The sequence below is a fragment of the Canis lupus genome, chromosome X (assembly GCF_003254725.2).
Source record: "Canis lupus dingo isolate Sandy chromosome X, ASM325472v2, whole genome shotgun sequence".
NCBI lineage: Eukaryota > Metazoa > Chordata > Mammalia > Carnivora > Canidae > Canis > Canis lupus.
Genome location: NC_064281.1, coordinates 82,420,926 through 82,438,072, shown reverse-complemented (window position 1 = coordinate 82,438,072; position 17,147 = coordinate 82,420,926). Strand labels below are relative to the sequence as shown.

General features: G+C 37.9%; 1 protein-coding gene across 3 annotated transcripts in view; it reads right to left on the bottom strand.

Annotated features, from left to right (window-relative positions):
• Positions 1-17,147, bottom strand: part of COL4A5 (collagen type IV alpha 5 chain) — a 266,238-nt gene that overhangs the window by 148,500 nt on the left and 100,591 nt on the right. For all 3 annotated transcript variants that reach the window (XM_049107518.1, XM_025431466.3, XM_049107517.1), the window contains exon 2: positions 15,468-15,527. In XM_049107518.1, coding sequence (XP_048963475.1) covers positions 15,468-15,527 — 60 coding nt within the window. The remainder of the gene's footprint in view (positions 1-15,467; positions 15,528-17,147) is intronic.

The following is a 17,147-nucleotide window of genomic DNA, read 5'->3' as shown; positions in this document are numbered from 1 at the left end:
GAAGTTCTGGTTTAGTTGGGAGTTCTTCCATTTGCTTTTTTTATTGGAGTTCAATTTGCCAACATTTAGCATTACACCCAATGCTCATCCCATCAAGTGCCCCCCCTCAGTGCCCATCACCCAGTCACCCCAACCCCCTGCCAACCTCCCTTTCCACTACCCTTGTTCATTTCCCAGAGTTAGGTGTCTCTCATGTTTTGTCACCCTCACTGATATTTTCACTCAATTTCCCTCATTTCCCTTTATTCCCTTTCACTAATTTTTATATTCCCCAAATGAATGAGACCATATAATGTTTGTCTTTTTCCAATGGACTTATTTCACTAAGCATAATACCCTCCAGGTCCATCCACGTCAAAGCAAATGGTGGGTATTTGTCGTTTCTAACGGATGAGTAATCCATTGTACACATAAACCACATCTTTATCCATTCATCTTTTGATGGACACCGTTTCCACAGTTTGGCTATTGTGGACATTGCTGCTATAAACATCGGGGTGCAGGTGTCCTGGCGTTTCACTGCCTCTGTACCTTTGAGGTAAATCCCCAGCAGGGCAATTGCTGGGTCGTAGGGCAGTTCTATTTTTAACTCTTTAAGGAACCTCCACACAATTTCCAGAGTGGCTATACCAGTTCACATTCCCACCAACAGTGCAAGAGGGTTCCCCTTTCTCCACATCCTCTCCAACATTTGTTGTTTCCTGTCTTGGTAATGTTCACCATTCTCACTGGTGTGAGGTGGTATCTCATTGTGGTTTTGATTTGTATTTCACTGATGGCCAGTGATGCGGAGCATTTTCTCATGTGCTTCTTGGCCATGTCTATGTCTTCCTTTATGAAATTTCTGTTCATGTCTTTTACCCAATTCATGATTCAATTGTTTGTTTCTTTGCTGTTGAGTTTAGTAAGTTCTTTATAGATCTTGGATACTAGCCCTTTTCCTGATACATCATTTGCAAATATCTTCTCCCATTCTCTAGGTTGTCTTTAGTTTTGTTGACTGTTTCTTTTGCTGTGCAGAAGCTTTTTATCTTGATAAAGTCCCAATAATTCATTTTTGATTTTGTTTCTCTTGCCTTCATGGATGTATCTTGCAAGAAACTGCTGTGGCAAAGTTCAAAAAGGGTGTTGCCTGTGTTCTCCTCTAGGGTTTTGATGGAATCTTGTCTCACATTAAGATCTTTCATCCATTTGAGTTTATCTTTGTGTATGGTGAAAGAGGGTGGTCTAATTTCATTCTTCTGCATGTGGCTGTCCAATTTTCCCAGCACCATTTATTGAAGAGACTGTCTTTTTTCCAGTGGATAGTCTTTCCTCCTTTATCGAATATTAGTTGACCATAAAGTTCAGGGTCCACTTCTGGGTTCTCTATTCTGTTCCATTGATCTATGTGTCTGTTTCTGTGCCAGTACCACACTGTCTTGATGGCCACAGCTTTCTAGTACAACCTGAAATCTGGCATTGTGATGCCCCCGGCTATGGTTTTCTTTTTTATTTATTTATTTTTCTTAATTTTTATTTATTTATGATAGTCACAGAGAGAGAGAGAGAGAGAGGCAGAGACACAGGCAGAGGGAGAAGCAGGCTCCATGCACCGGGAACCCGACGTGGGATTCGATCCCGGGTCTCCGGGATCGCGCCCTGGGCCAAAGGCAGGCGCCAAACTGCTGCGCCACCCAGGGATCCCGGTTTTCTTTTTTAATATTCCCCTGGCTATTCTGGGTCTTTTCTGATTCCACACAAATCTTAACATGATTTGTTCCAACTCTCTGAAGAACGTCCATGGTATTTTGATACGGATTGCATTAAACACGTACTTTGCCCTGGGTAACACTGACATTTTCACAATATTAATTCTTTCAATCCATGAGCATGGAATATTTTTCCATCTCTTTGTGTCTCCCTCAATGTCTTTCAGAAGTGTTCTGTAGTTTTTAGGTTATAGATCCTTTACCTCTTTGGTTAGGTTTATTCCTAGGTATCTTATGCTTTTGGGTGCCATTGTAAATGGGATTGACTCCTTTAATTTCTCTTTCTTCATTCTCGTTGTTAGTGTAGAGAAATGCCACTGATTTCTGGGCATTGATTTTGTATCCTGCTACATTGCCGAATTGCTGTATGAACTCTAGCAATCTTGGGGTAGAGTCTTTTGGGTTTCCTATGTAGAGTATCATGTCATCAGCGAAGAGGGAGAGTTTGACTTCTTCTTTGCCAATTTGAATGCCTTTTATTTCTTTTTGTTGCCTGATTGCTAAGGCTAGAACTTCTAGTACTATGTTGAATAGCAGTGGTGAGAGTGGACATCCCTGTCTTGTTCCTGATCTTAGGGGAAAGGCTCCCAGTGTTTCCCCATTGAGAATGATATTTGCTGTGGGCTCTTCGTAGATGGCTTTTAAGATGCTGAGGAATGTTCCCTCTATCCTTATACTCTGAAGAGTTTTGATCAGGAATGGATGCTGTATTTTGTCAAATGCTTTCTCTGTATCTACTGAGAGGATCATATGGTTCTTGTTTTTTTCTCTTGTTGATATGATCTACCACATTGATTGCTTTAGGAGCGTTGAACCAGCCTTGCATCCTGGGGATAAATCCCACTTGGTCATGGTGAATAATTTTCTTAATATACTGTTGCATCCTATTGGCTAGTATCTTGTTGAGAATTTTTCATCTGTGTTCATCAGGGATATTGGTCTATAATTCTCCTTTTTGGTGGGGTCTTTGGTTTTGGAATTAAGGTGATGCTGGCCTCATAGAATGATTTTCGAAGTACTCCATCTCTTTCTATCATTCTGAACAGGTTTAGCAGAATAGGCATGTATTCTTCTTTAAACGTTTGATAGAATTCCCTTTAAACATTTGATAGAATTCACCTGGGAAGCTATCTGGCCCTGGACTTTTGTGTCTTGGGAGATTTTTGATGACTGTTTCAATTTCCTCCTTGGTTATAGGCCTGTTCAGGTTTTCTATTTCTTCCTGTTCCAGTTTTCATATTTTGTGGTTTTCCAGAAATGCATCCATTTCTTTTAGATTGCCTAATTTATTAGCGTATAGCTGCTCATAATAAGTTTTCAAAATCATTTGTATTTCCTTGGTATTGGGAGTGATCTCTCCTTTCTCACTCATGATTTTATTAATTAGAGTCTTTTCTATCTTCTTTTTAATAAGCTGGCTAATGGTTTATCCTTCTTATTAATTCTTTCAAAGTACGAACTCCTGGTTTTGTTAATCTGTTCCACAATTCTTCTGGCCTCTATTTCATTGAGTTCTGCTGAAATCTTTATTAATTGTCTTCTTCTGCATGGTGAAGGTTTAATTTGCTGTTCCTTCTCCAGCTCCTTTAGGTGCAAGGTTAGCTTTTGCATTTGAGTTCTTTCCAGTTTTTGGATGCATACTTGTTTTGAGATATATTTTCCCCTCAGGATTGCTTTTGCTGTATCCCAAAGTTTTTGAATGGTTGTATCTTCATTCTCATTAGTTTCCATGAATCTTTTGAATTCTTCTCTGATTTCCTGGTTGACCTTTTCATCTTTTAACAGGATGGTCCTTAACCTCCACGTATTTGAAATCTTTCTAAACTTCTCCTTGTGGTTTAGTTCTAGTTTCAAAGCATTATGGTCCGAAAATATGCAGGGTACGGTCCCAATCTTTTGGTATTGATTAAGACCTGATTTGTGACCCAGTATGTGGTCTATTCTGGAGAAAGTTCCATGTGCACTTGAGAAGTATGTGTATTCAGTTGTGTCTGGATATAAAGTCGTCTAAATATCTGTGAAATCCATCTGGTCTAGTGTATCATTTAAAGCTCTTGTTTCTTTGGAGATTTGTGCTTAGAAGATCTATTGATTGTAGAAAGCGCTGTGTTCAAGTCTCCAAGTAGAAGTGTATTATTATCTAAGTATATCTTAACTTTGGTTCTTAATTGGTTGATATACTTTGCAACTACCACATTCAGTGCATAGTCATGATTGTTAGGTCCTCTTGTTGGATAGACTCTTTAAGTATGATATAGTGTCCCTCTTCATCTCTGACTACAGTCTTTGGGATAAACTTTAATTTATTTGATATGAAGATTGCTGCCCCTGCTTTCCTTTGAGGACTATTTGAATGGTAAATGGTTCTCCAACCTTTTATTTTCAGGCTGGAGGTGTCCTTCTGTCTAAAATGAGTCTCTTATAGAGAGCAAATAGGAGGGACTTGCTTTTTTATCCAGTAGAAACTCTGCGCCTTTGATGGGATCATTAAGCCCATTCACGTTCAGAGTTACTATTGAAAGATATGAATTTAGTGTCATCATGATATCTATTCAGTCCCTGTTTTTGTGGATTGTTTCCTTGGACTTCTTCTTTCTTTAACAGAGTCCCCCTTTAATATTTCTTGCAGAGCCGGTTTGGTGGTCACATATTCTTTCAGTTTCTGCCTATCTTGGAAGCTCTTTATCTCTCTTTCTATTCTGAATGAGAGCCTTGCTAGATAAAGTATTCTTGGCTGCAGGTTCTTCTCATTTAGGACCCTGAATATATCCTGCCAGCCCTCTCTGGCCTGCCAGGTCTCTGTGTAGAAGTCTGCTGTTAACCTAATACTTCTCCCCATAAAGGTTAGGGATCTCTTGCTGCTTTAAGGATCTTCTATCTTTGGAATTTGCAAGTTTCACTATTAAATGTCGAGGTGTTGAATGGTTTTTATTAATTTTAGGGGGGGAATCTCTCTATCTCCTGAATCTGAATGCCTGTTTCCCTCCCCAAATTAGGGGAGTTCTCAGCTATGATTTGTTCAAATACATATTCTGAACCTCTGTACCTTTTGGCGCCCTCTGAAACCCCAATTAAATGTAGATTTTTTCCTTCTGAGGCTTTTATTTCCCTTAATCTATCCTCATGATATTTTAATTGTTTTTCTCTTTTTTCATCAGCTTCCTTCCTTGCCATCAACTTGTCTTCTATGTCACTCATTTGTTCTTCTACCTTGTTAACCCTCGTCGTTAGGACCTCCAGTTTGGATTGGATCTCATTTAATTGATTTTTAATTTTGGCCTGATTAGATATAAATTCTGTAGTCATGAAATCTCTTGAATCCTTTATGCTTTTTTCTAGAGCTACCAGTAGCTTTATAATTGTGCTACTGAGTTGGCTTTCTGACATTGAATTGTAATCCAAATTTTGTAACTCTGTGGCAGAGAGTACTGTTTCTGATTCTTTCTTTTGTGGTGAGTTTTTCCTTCTAGTCATTTTGCTCAATGCAGAGGGTCTAAAAACAAGTTGTACTGGAAAAAGGAGAAAAAGAGAAAAAAAGGTGGGTGGGAACAAACAGAAAACAAAAAACAAGGGGAGGTATCCTCTGATTCTATATACTGTAAATCTCTCTACTTCCCCTGGAACTTTCCAGTGCTGCTTGTTCAATAACTTGCTTTTCCCCTGTCCTTCCAGCTGGTCTTCTGGGGGAGCAGCCTGCTGTGCTGATTCTCGGGTGTGTGCACCTGGGGGAGCTGCCCAACCCCCTGCCAGGTCTATGGCTCAGTGGGAGCTGTTTATCCTGTGAGGCTCCTGCTCCCTGGTGGCCCTGCTCAGTCCCAGGCACAAGGTGACACCAGGAGGAACAACACTGGTGGTGGCCAGCTCTCCAGCCCTGGAGTCAGCTCCTGCAGTAGCTACCGCAGCTCCCAATCTGCAGGGGCCTGGATGCTTTGGGGGGTGGGGGCGCTGATCTGCATAGCTCAGGGCCGCCCGGTGGCAGGAGCTTCCTTGCTGTCCTGTGTCCTCCTGGCCTCCGGGGTAGTGCCGGATCTTGGTCTGTGTCCCCCAGCGCCCTGGGCTCTGGGGCCTGCACTGCTGGAATTGCCACTCCCAGGGCCACGCATCCCCCTCCGGGCAGTGCTGCTGCCTGAGCAGCCACCTGAGCTGCTCCCAGGCCCTGCCTGGCATGAATTCCAGCCCTTTAGGGAGCTTTGCCCTCGGTGTGTGGCACGCTCTTCCCTGGGGTGTAGTTCCTCTGTTAGTGCCCCTGGGAGCCTGGGGGCATCACTGCCCCTCCTGGAATCCTGCCTTTCCGTCTGGGAAGATTGGTGAAGCTCCTGCTTCTCCAGGGCTGGGCTTTCTTGTCCTGGGGGCACTCGCCAACCGGCATTAGCCTGGCTCCTCGTGGGGGCCCCTCCCCCTTAGATGCTTTATTATTTCTTTTTTTTTTCCCATCTTCCCACCTTGATAGAAGCACGAACTCTTCTCACTGTAGCATTCCATCTGTTCTCTCTTTAAATCTCAGGCCGAATTCTTAGGTTTTCAGGGTGCTTTGAAAGTTACCTAGGTAAGTTGGTGGGGACAGGTGACTTGGGGATCCTACTCTTCTGTCATCTTGCCCCGTCTCTCAAATTCTTCCATTTGAAAAATGTGATATTTGCATGGAACTGTTTGAATCTTTGTTTTCTCAGTTTCCCCTCCACCGGATAGAATTGAAACTAGAATTTTTCCTTTTGTTAAAGGAATAAAAAGTGAATATGTTATTTGTAAATTGATGTTTAGTAACTAGAGATGAACTTGAAATACTAGAATACATTATAAGCCTAATCCTAGGTAGTCTTATGAAAATGTATCTGTTTTTATCTTTTGAACCTATCTATATTCACATTACTCTTCAAGATATCTTAAGTTGTATTTTTTCCTCTTTTCAGAGCTGCTTCTTTGGGGGCTTTTTATTGAGGTACAATTCATAAGGGGCTATTTTTCTGATAAGGCTTCTTATAACTATGGCTGGGTGTTTTGTTCTAGCCTTCAAAGTAGGGCCATTTTATCTTTTAGAGTCACTTCTAAAGTCATGTGGTCTTTAACTTTGGGGACTATTTTGCATATAAGTGCTAATGCAAATAAATTTAAACCCAAGTAGACCTCATCACATATCACCCCATGAATGTTGACAATGGAAGGAATACCTTGCTTGTAGTATAGTATCAGTTCTGGACTGAAAAGCTGGGGAAGAAAATTTTCTTTTTTGCATAAACCAGAAAAACCGCTAGTGTGCAGTTTCCTTATTGACCTCAGCAGATAAACTGAGCTGATAGTGTTATTTCAGATTTGCGAAATTATCTGAATCTTGGTTTGTGTAGACTTGCAATCTACATGCAATTTTAACTAAATCAGATAGCTTTTACATTTTCAATTTGTACATAGGCTCTCCCCACCCTTTCCAACATCCATTAGGTAATTGATCTTTGTAAACTGGCATTGAAACATTACAGCAATGTTTTTTTGCACCAATTTTATAAACTTTTACAGTGGAATACATGTTATTTTTCCGAGACAAATGAAAGGTTAACTTCTCAAGTTTCTTGCTGCCTGCTTTACCAGAATTTGAAGGGACGATCTTTTATATACATTTGTAATAGATGAAAAATAAACTAGACTGCAAATCCTTTTTATAAAAAAACCTTAAACCATGTACCAAGTTTTTGGTCCAAATTGTGTAGGATAGGTTAAACTTAAATTGCATTCTATTAAACAATATAAGTGTATTTCTGTAAGCATAGTTATGTTGAAATAAACTTTTAAAAATCAAAATAATAATAATAATAATAATAATAATAAATAAAGGAGGCACATGCACCTCAATGTTTATAGCAGCATTATAAATAATAGCCAGATTATGGAAAAGGCCTAAATGTCCACCAGCTGATGAATGGATTATATTATTATATTATATATACTTATGTATTATGCATAGTATATATACACATATACATATGTATACATATAATGGAATATTACTTAGCCATCAAAAAGAATGAAATCTTGCCACTTGCACCAACAGGGATGGGATTAGAGGGTATTATTCTAAGTGAAATAAGTCAGTCAGAGAAAGACAAATGATTTCACTCATGTGGAATTTAAGAAACAAAACAGATGACTAGGGGAAGGGAAGGAAAAATAAAATGAGATAAAAACATAGAGAGAGGCAAACCATAAAGGACTGTATAGTTAAGAGATCGAACTGAGAGTTGATGAAGGGGACATAGATGGGAGGATGAAATGAATAGGTGGGCAGCCTGGGTGGCTCAGCAGTTTAGCACTGCCTTCAGCCCAGGGCCTGATGTTGGAGACCCAGGATCGAGTCCCATGTCGGGCTCACTGCATGGAGCCTGTTTCTCCCTCTGCCTGTGTCTCTGCCTCTCTCTCTTTCTGTGAATAAATAAAATCTTTAAAAAAATAAAAGCATGATTGGCATTAAAGAGGACACCTGTTGGGTTGAAAAATAAATAAATAAAAGTAGCTGATACTTTAAAAAATGGGCAGAAGACATGAACAGACATTTCTCCAACAACATCCAGATGGCCAAAAGACACATGAAAAGATGTTCATAATTACTTACCATCAGAGAAATGCAAATCAAAACTACAATGAGCTATTACCTCACACCTGTCAGAATTGTTAAAATCAACAGCACAAGAAACAAAGGTGTTGGCAAAGATGTGGAAAAAAAAGGATCCCTCTTGGACTGTTCATGGGAATGCAAACTGGTACAGCCACTCTGGAAAACAGTATGGATATTCCTCAAAAAGTTAAATATAGAACTATCCTAAATCTACCCTAGCAACCACACTACTATTTACCCAAAGAATACAAAAGCACCAATTCAAAGGGATACATGTACTCCTATGTTTATAGCAGCATAATTTACAACAGCCAAAATATGGAAGCAACACACATGCCCATTGGTTGATGAATGGATAAAGAGGTTGGTGTGTGTGTGTGTGTGTGTGTGTGTGTATTAGAGTATTATTCAGCCATAAAAATGAATGAAATCTTGCCATTTGCAATGATACAGATGATACAGATAAAGCTAGAGACTATCAAGCTAAGCAAAATAAGTCAGGAAAAGACAAATACCATATGATTTCACTCACATGTGGAATTTAAGCAACAAGACAAATGAACAAGGGAAGAAAGAGAGAGACATCAAGATACAGACTCATTATATTAGGTAACAAACTAATGGTTACCAGAGGGGAGGAGTGTGTGGGGCATGGGTGAAATGGGTGATAGGGATTAAGGAGTGCAATTGTCATAATGAGCAATGGGTGATGTATGAAATTGCTGAATCATTATATTGTACACTTCAAACTAATATAACACTGTATGTTAACTAACTGGAACTAAAACTTAAAAAAAAATAAAATAGTACGATTCCTAAAAAATTAAAGTTTTATGTCTTTTAAATGAGAGGTAAAAAGATACTAGCTTTTATATGTACCCACATATATCAGTTTTTTGACATATATACCATTTCTAGTGCTTTTAATTCCTTCCTGGAAATTCACATTTCTGCCTAGTAACATTTCCTTTAGCCTGAAGAAATTTCTATTTTTTTACAAGATTTTATCTATTTATTCATGAGAGACACACACAGAGAGAGAGAAAGGCAGAGACATAGCCAAAGGGAGAAGCAGGCTCCATGCAGGGAGCCCAATGTGGGACTCGATCCTGGGACTCTAGGATCACTCCCTGGGCGAAAGGCAGGTGCTAAACCGCTGAGCCACCCAAGGATCCCCAAAAAATTTCTTTATATTTCTTTTAGTGCAAATATGCTGATGAAGAATTATCTCATTTTATTAATGTCATAAATTTGACTTTATTTTTAAATTTTTAATTTTTAATTAATTTTTAATTAAAAATTTTAATTTTTAAAATTTGAAGTATAATTGACATACAATGTTATAGTAGTTTCAAGTGTACAGTATACTGGTTCAACTATTCTATACACTACTCAATGTTTACCCTAAGTGAAGTCACCATCTGTGAGCAATACATTATCACATTATTGTTGACTATATTCCCTAGTCTGTACTTTTCATTTCTACAATTTGTTTATTTTATAACTGGAAATTTGAACATCTTAATCCCCTTCAATTATTTAAACACTTCCCTGTCTCCCCATCCTCCCTTCTGGCAGACACCAGTTTCTCCTCTGTAATTAAAAGTCTGGTTTTTGAGGGCGGGGCAAGATGGCAGAAGACTAGGGGTCCTCAACTCACCTGGACTCACCAACTTACCTAGATAACTTTGAAATCATCCTGAACACCTATGAATTCAACCAGAGATTTAAAGAGAAAACAACCAGAATGCTACAGAGAGAAGGGTTTTCGCTTCTAGCAAGTTTCTTCCTTTTTGACTTTCATATTTCTACAATTACATGTCTTACATATATGTTCCACTTCTAGATTCCCTTCAACATGCTCAATTTAATTGGGAGATATATGAGATTTGTTTTGTTTTGTTTTGTTTTGTTTTGTGTTTTTTCTGCCTCATTTTGTTCTACAATGGCGGAATTTTTTTTTTCCCTCCCGAACCAGTTTTATTTTTATTTTTTTTATAAAAAATTTATTTTTTATTGGTGTTCAATTTACCAACATACAGAATAACACCCAGTGCTCATCCCGTCAAGTGCCCCCCTCAGTGCCCGTCACCCATTCACCCCCACCCCCCTGCCCTCCTCCCCTTCCACCACCCCTAGTTCGTTTCAATGGTGGAAGTTAATACCTTCTAAAACATGACCAGCATGCACCCAGAACCAAGTGGTATACTGTGCTCGTTCATTCTGTGAGATTATATTCTCTCTTCATTCCCATTCTACCCCCCCCTTTGATCTCGTTTATGTTTTGGTGGCCAATGTTGGGGCTTTCTAACTATTACTGTTTTATAAAAATTTGGGACCAAGCACCTTCTAACATACAGAACTTAGTACACTCAGAACCAAGAGGATCATCCTCTAGAACCCCTCAGAATCATCTAGGGTGAAATTTCTGTAAGTTGTGCTTGATATTCTTGACTCAGCCCGCTCATACAGCCACTCTGCACTGAGTAAAATGACCAGAAGGAAGAAATCACCACAATAGAAAGAATCAGAAACAGTACTCTCTGCCACAGAGTTACAGAATATGGATTACAATTCAATATCAGAAAGCCAATTCATAAGCACAATTATAAAGCTACTTGTGGCTCTGGAAAAAGCATAAAGGATTCAAGAGATTTCATTACTGCAGAATTTAGATCTGATCAGGCCAAAATTAAAAATCAATTAAGTGAGATGCAATCCAAACTGGAGGTCCTAATGACGAGGGATAAAGAGGTGGAAGAAGGAGTGAGCGACATAGAAGACAAGTTGATGGCAAGGAAGGAAGCTGAGGAAAAAAGAGAAAACCAATTAAAAGACCATGAAGAAAGGTTAAAGGAAATAAATAATAGCCTCAGAAGGGAGAATCTGTATATAATTGGGGTTCCAGAAAGCACCAAGAGGGACAGAGGGACAGGAAGCATATTTGAAAAATCATAGCTGAATACTTCCCTAATTTGGGGAGTGAAACAGGCATTCAGATCCAGGATATAGAGAGCTGCCCCCCAAAAAATCAATAAAACCCTTGACATTTAATAGTGAAACTTGCAAATTCCAAAGATAAAATCTTTAAAGCAGCAAGAGACAAGAGATTCTTAACTTATATGGGGAGAAATATTAGATTCACAGGAGACCTCTCCACAGAGACCTGGCAGGCCAGAAAGGGTGGACAGGATATATTCAGAGTACTAAATGAGAAGAACATGCAGCCAAGAATACTTTATGCATCAAGGCTCTCATTCAGAATAGAAGGAAAGATAAAGAGCTTCCAAGATAGGCAGAAACTGAAAGAATATGTGACCACCAAACCAGCTCTGCAAGAAATATTAAGGGGACCCTGTAAAAGAAAGAGGAACCCCAAAGAAATAATCAACAAAACAGGGACTGAATAGGTATTACGATGACACTAAATTAATATCTTTCAATAGTTACTCTGAATGTGTTGCTAAATGATCCCATCAAGACACACGGTTTCAGACTGGATAAAAAAGCAAGACCCATCTATTTACTGTCTAAACGAGACTCATTTTAGACCTAAGGACACCTCCAGCCTGAAAATGAAAGGTTGGAGAACCATTTACCATTCCAATGGTCCTCAAAAGAAAGTTGGGGTAGCAATCCTGGAATCAGATAAATTAAAGTTTATCCCAAGGACTATAGTAAGAGATGAAGAGGGATACTATATCATCCATAAAGTGTCTATACAACAAGAAGACCTAACAATCATGAATATTTATGCTTCTAATGTGGGAGGTGAGAAGTATATCAATCAATTAATAACCAAAGTAAAGACATACTTAGATAATAATACACTAATAGTAGGAGACTTCAACTTGGCACTTTCTGCAAATGAGAGATCTTCTAAGCATAAAATCACCAAAGAAACAAGGGCTTTAAATGATACACTGGACCAGATGGATTTCATAGATATTTATACAGAATTTTACATCCAAAGACAGCTGAATACACATTCAAATGCACAAGGAACTTTCTCCAGAATAGTCCACATACTGGGTCACAAATCAGGTCTCAACCAATAGCAAAAGATTGGGATTGTCCCCTGCATATTTTCAGACCATATTGAAACTAGAACTCAATCACAAGAAGAAATTTGGAAGAAACTCAAACACGTGGAGGTTAAAGAGCATCCTACTAAAAGATGAATGGGTCAACCATGAAATTAGAGAAGAATTAAAAAGATCCAAGGAAACTAATGAGAATGAAGATGCAACAGTTCAAAATCTTTGGGATACAGCAAAAGCGGTCCTAAGAGGGAAATGCATCACAATACAAGCATCCCTCAAAATATTGGAAAATGCTCCGCTCCTCAAATACACACGCTAACCTTGCCTAAAGGAAATGGAGAAAGAACAGCAAATAAAACGTACACCAAGCAGAATAAGAGAGAAAATAAAGATTTGAGCAGAACTCAATGAAATAGAGAGCAGAAGAATTGTAGAACAGATTAACAAAACCAGGAGTTTGTTCTTCGAAAGAAATAATAAGATAGATAAACCATTAGCCAGCCGTATTAAAAAGAAAACAGACTCAAATAAAATCATGAATGAAAGAGGAGAGATCACAACCAATACCAAGGAAATGCAAACCATTTAAAAAATATATTATGAGCAGCTGTCACATGGCCAACAAGCACATGAGAAAATGCTCCGCATCACTGGCCATCAGGGAAATACAAATCAAAACCACAATGAGATACCACCTCACACCAGTGAGAATGCTGAAAATTAACAAGACAGGAAACAACAAATGTTGGAGAGGATGTGGCGAAAGGGGAACCCTCTTGCACTGTTGGTGGGAATGTGAACTGGTATAGCCACTCTGGAAAACTGTGCGGAGGTTCCTCAAAGAGTTAATAATAGAGCTACCCTAAGACCCAGCAGTTGCACTACTGAGGATTTACCTCAAAGATACAGATGCAGTGAAAAGCTGAGACTCCTGCACCCCAATGTTTATAGCAGCAATGTCCAGAATAGCCAAACTATGGAAACACTTGGTGTCCATCGAAAGATGAATGGATAAAGAAGATGTGGTATATGTATATAATGGAATATTACTCAGCCACTAGAAATGATGAATAGTCACCATTTGCTTCGATGTGGATGGAACTGGAGGGTATTATGCTGAGTGTAGTAAGTCAATCAGAAAAGGACAATCATTATATGGTTTCACTCATATGAGGAATATAAAAAATAGAGAAAGGGATCATAGGGGAAAGGAGAAAAAATAGTGGGAAAAATCAGAGAGGGTGACGAAACATGAGAGACTCCTAACTCTTGGAAATGAGCAAGGGGTAGTGGAAGGGGAGGTGGGTGGAGAGATGGGGTGACTGGGTGATGGGCACTGAGGGGGACACTTGACGGGATGAGCACTGGGTGTTATACTATATGTTGGCAGGTCAATCTCCAATAAAAAATATACAAAAAAGTGTGGTTTTTTTATTGTCTTTATTTTTATGTACATTTTCATTATATGTAATGATTATGTTTGCAGAGTTTTCAACTCTTTAATGATGTGTTTACAGTATTGTATAATATCCATTCTCTTGGATTGGAAGCCCATCATCATTCATATCATTGAGCTCCTGTATGTAATAGGTATTTTTTCTCTGGCTTCTTTCAAGATTTTATTTTAATCTCTGTTTTTCAGTGGATTCATTATGATGTGCCTCGGTATAGTCTTATTTTTATTCTGCTTGTGGTGTGCTGAGTTTCTTATATCTGTAAATTTATATTTTTTATCAAGTGTGAGAAATTCTTGTCATTACTACTGTCCCGTTAATTATCATTCATTTTTCTTTCCTGTTTTCTTCTCTCCTGTAAATGGAGCTCCATTTACATTTGCATTAAACCATTTGAGAATATCCCCACCCCCTCAGTGAGGCCCTATCTTTTTGTTTCCTTTTTTTCTCTTTTCTTTCTTCAGACTGGATCTTTCTTCTGATTCATCTTTACATTCATTGACCCTTTCTTACATTGTGATGATTCTGCTGTTAAAAGTCCAAGTGGTTAAATGTTCTTTCTTATAAATCTAGATTTTCTTCGTTTTAGTTTCTAGTGCTCTATTGTGATTCTATATTTTTTCATTCATAGAAGTACATTTCCCTTTAAATCATTCATAGAAGTACATTTCCTTTTAAATCAACATATATATTTATCCTATCTCCTTTAAATCTTTGTGTATAAATTCTTATATCTCTGTTATTTCAGAGTTAGTTTGCATTCATGAGTCGTCTTCTTAACTATGGATCACTTTTACCTGTTACTTTTTATCCTTCTGGTGGGAGGTATGAATCTTTCCCTATACATACAAAGTTCAGACAATGGAGAATAGAGTATGAACCTGTTTTTCCTAGCATAATTTTCTTTAGGCCACAATTCAGTATCCCTTTTTAATCTTCTAATTTCACTATCAGTCACTGACTCAGAGTGGCTCGGTTTATGCTATTTAATCCTCACCAATACTTACTTTGTAATTATCACATATATACAATAGGGGTTCTGCTATGGGAAAAGTGAGATAAAAATAAGGATTCACCAAACATTAACTTACATGGACTAGATAAAAATATATGAAATTGCTTAGCATGCTACCCAACACAGATTAGTAGCCTGATGTTAGGTTCCTTCTTAAGTGTTTTTCCCTTCTTTTGCCTCTTAAGTCAGTGAGTTCAACAAGATTGATCATAGGTTGACAGACTATAGCTCTCAGACCAAATGCAATAAGAAATCTGTTTTGTATAGTCTAAGAGCCAAGAAATTTTTTTATACTCTTAAAGAGCTATTTTAAACAATGAGAGAAAAATGTATGACACAAACCTTATGTGGTCCACAAAGCCTAAAATATTTATTCTATAGTCTTTTACAGAATATGTTTGCTAATCCCTGAGATATAGTCTAATCCTTACAGCTATCTAAAATAAGCAGTATGCTGGAATTCATTTTATTTACTTAGTCGCTGAGGTAGAAGCTCTATTTTGTTTAAAAAAATATTAAAACACTATTTTACTAGTTTTACTAAATTTTCAAAAGCTTGTCTAAAGTCTTACTTTAAAAAATAAATAAATAAAGTCTTACCTTTTCTCCTTTTACACCACTACAGTCACATTTTGATCCTGGAGAACACCCATAGCAAGCCTATAAGGACGAATAAAAGGGAGGAAAATTATTTAATAATGATAATAATATTTTGAGCCTGAAAACTAATCTCTGACTTACTTCTCAACTAAACAATCCAGACTTAAAAACCAAATAGCACAAAAATACCTGAAAGAATATATAACAAAAGGCAAACAATGGTTACCTCTGGGGAAGCTTTCACCTTTTATGGTACACACTTCCATTTGATCTTCTTACAATAAGCAGATGTAATTTTTATAATTTTAAAGTGAAAAATATCTTTTTAAAAAGATATGAAAAATTAAAAAGGAATTCAAACAACTTCCCAGTAATATGATTTGCCACTTGTCCAAGCTCTTAGGAACTCCTCTTTTTGTCCTAACATCACATGCAAGAAATGATCTTTCAATCTATATTAGGAATGACCTTGGACTAACCAAAGATGTCTACTGGCTGAAGTTGCTTGTATCTTGACATTTATGAGCAATCACAGGCATAAAATACATAGTACTATCTTTTACCAACTTTTTAAAATTTGCTTCCACTCTCTCATCACTAGTAGCTCAGTCTATAATGACTCCCAACAGTTTTGCCACAAATTTTCCCACAGCCTAGATATTCTAAGGAACCACTACTAATAAGTTAATTAACTCATATTAAGAATTGAGATCTTGAAGCCAAAAAAATATCCTGCTCTCAAATAATATCCCACAAGAGGGGCACCTTGGTGGCTCAGTCAGGGGAGCATGCGACTCCTGGTTTTGAGGTTGTGAGTCTGAGCCTCATGCTGGGTGTAGAGATTACTAAAAAATTAAAATCTTTAAAATAAAATAAAATAAAATAATAACATAAAATAAGAACCCATAAGAGAAGAAGACAATAGATGACTTCTGCCATCCAGATCTACCTCATACTCTGGCATAAAGCTGAAATGCTTAGAAAAACAAAAAGTAATTATTTTAACATATGTAGATAGCTCACCATTTATGTGCAATATAGTATAATGCTTCTCATTAAATAAGAGAAACTTTTATGTGATGTAAATACCAAATAATGTGTATCAATGCTTGGCCTTGGAAGACTGTGACTTAAAAAGTACTTTAGCCTCCTTCCCAACATTCCATGTGTTCCTGTACTCCAACCACTACTAGAATACTTTCCCACTCTGGAAAACTGTGTGGAGGTTCCTCAAAGAGTTAATAATAGAGCTACCCTAAGACCCAGCAGTTGCACTACTGAGGATTTACCTCAAAGATACAGATGCAGTGAAAAGCTGAGACTCCTGCACCCCAATGTTTATAGCAGCAATGTCCATGTGTTCCTGTACTCCAACCACTACCAGAATACTTTCCCCAATACTTATCAAGCTATTGACCTCATCCTTCTACTCATAACTCCTAACCCACTCAGCTGCAACTAGAAGCCAGCCACATGCTCGCATTCCTTTTCCTGATAAAAGCAAACAAAGTAGCTTGATGTTGGGAGTCAACCTCTTACACTGCAATATGTTGTTCCAACAAAAAAATGCTCCTGATGTCTCTAATCGAAAGTCTATTATGCAGCTATTATTTGTCATACATACGTGATAATACTCTGGTTTTAATATTATACAGCAACTACATTACAAGTTAAATGGAT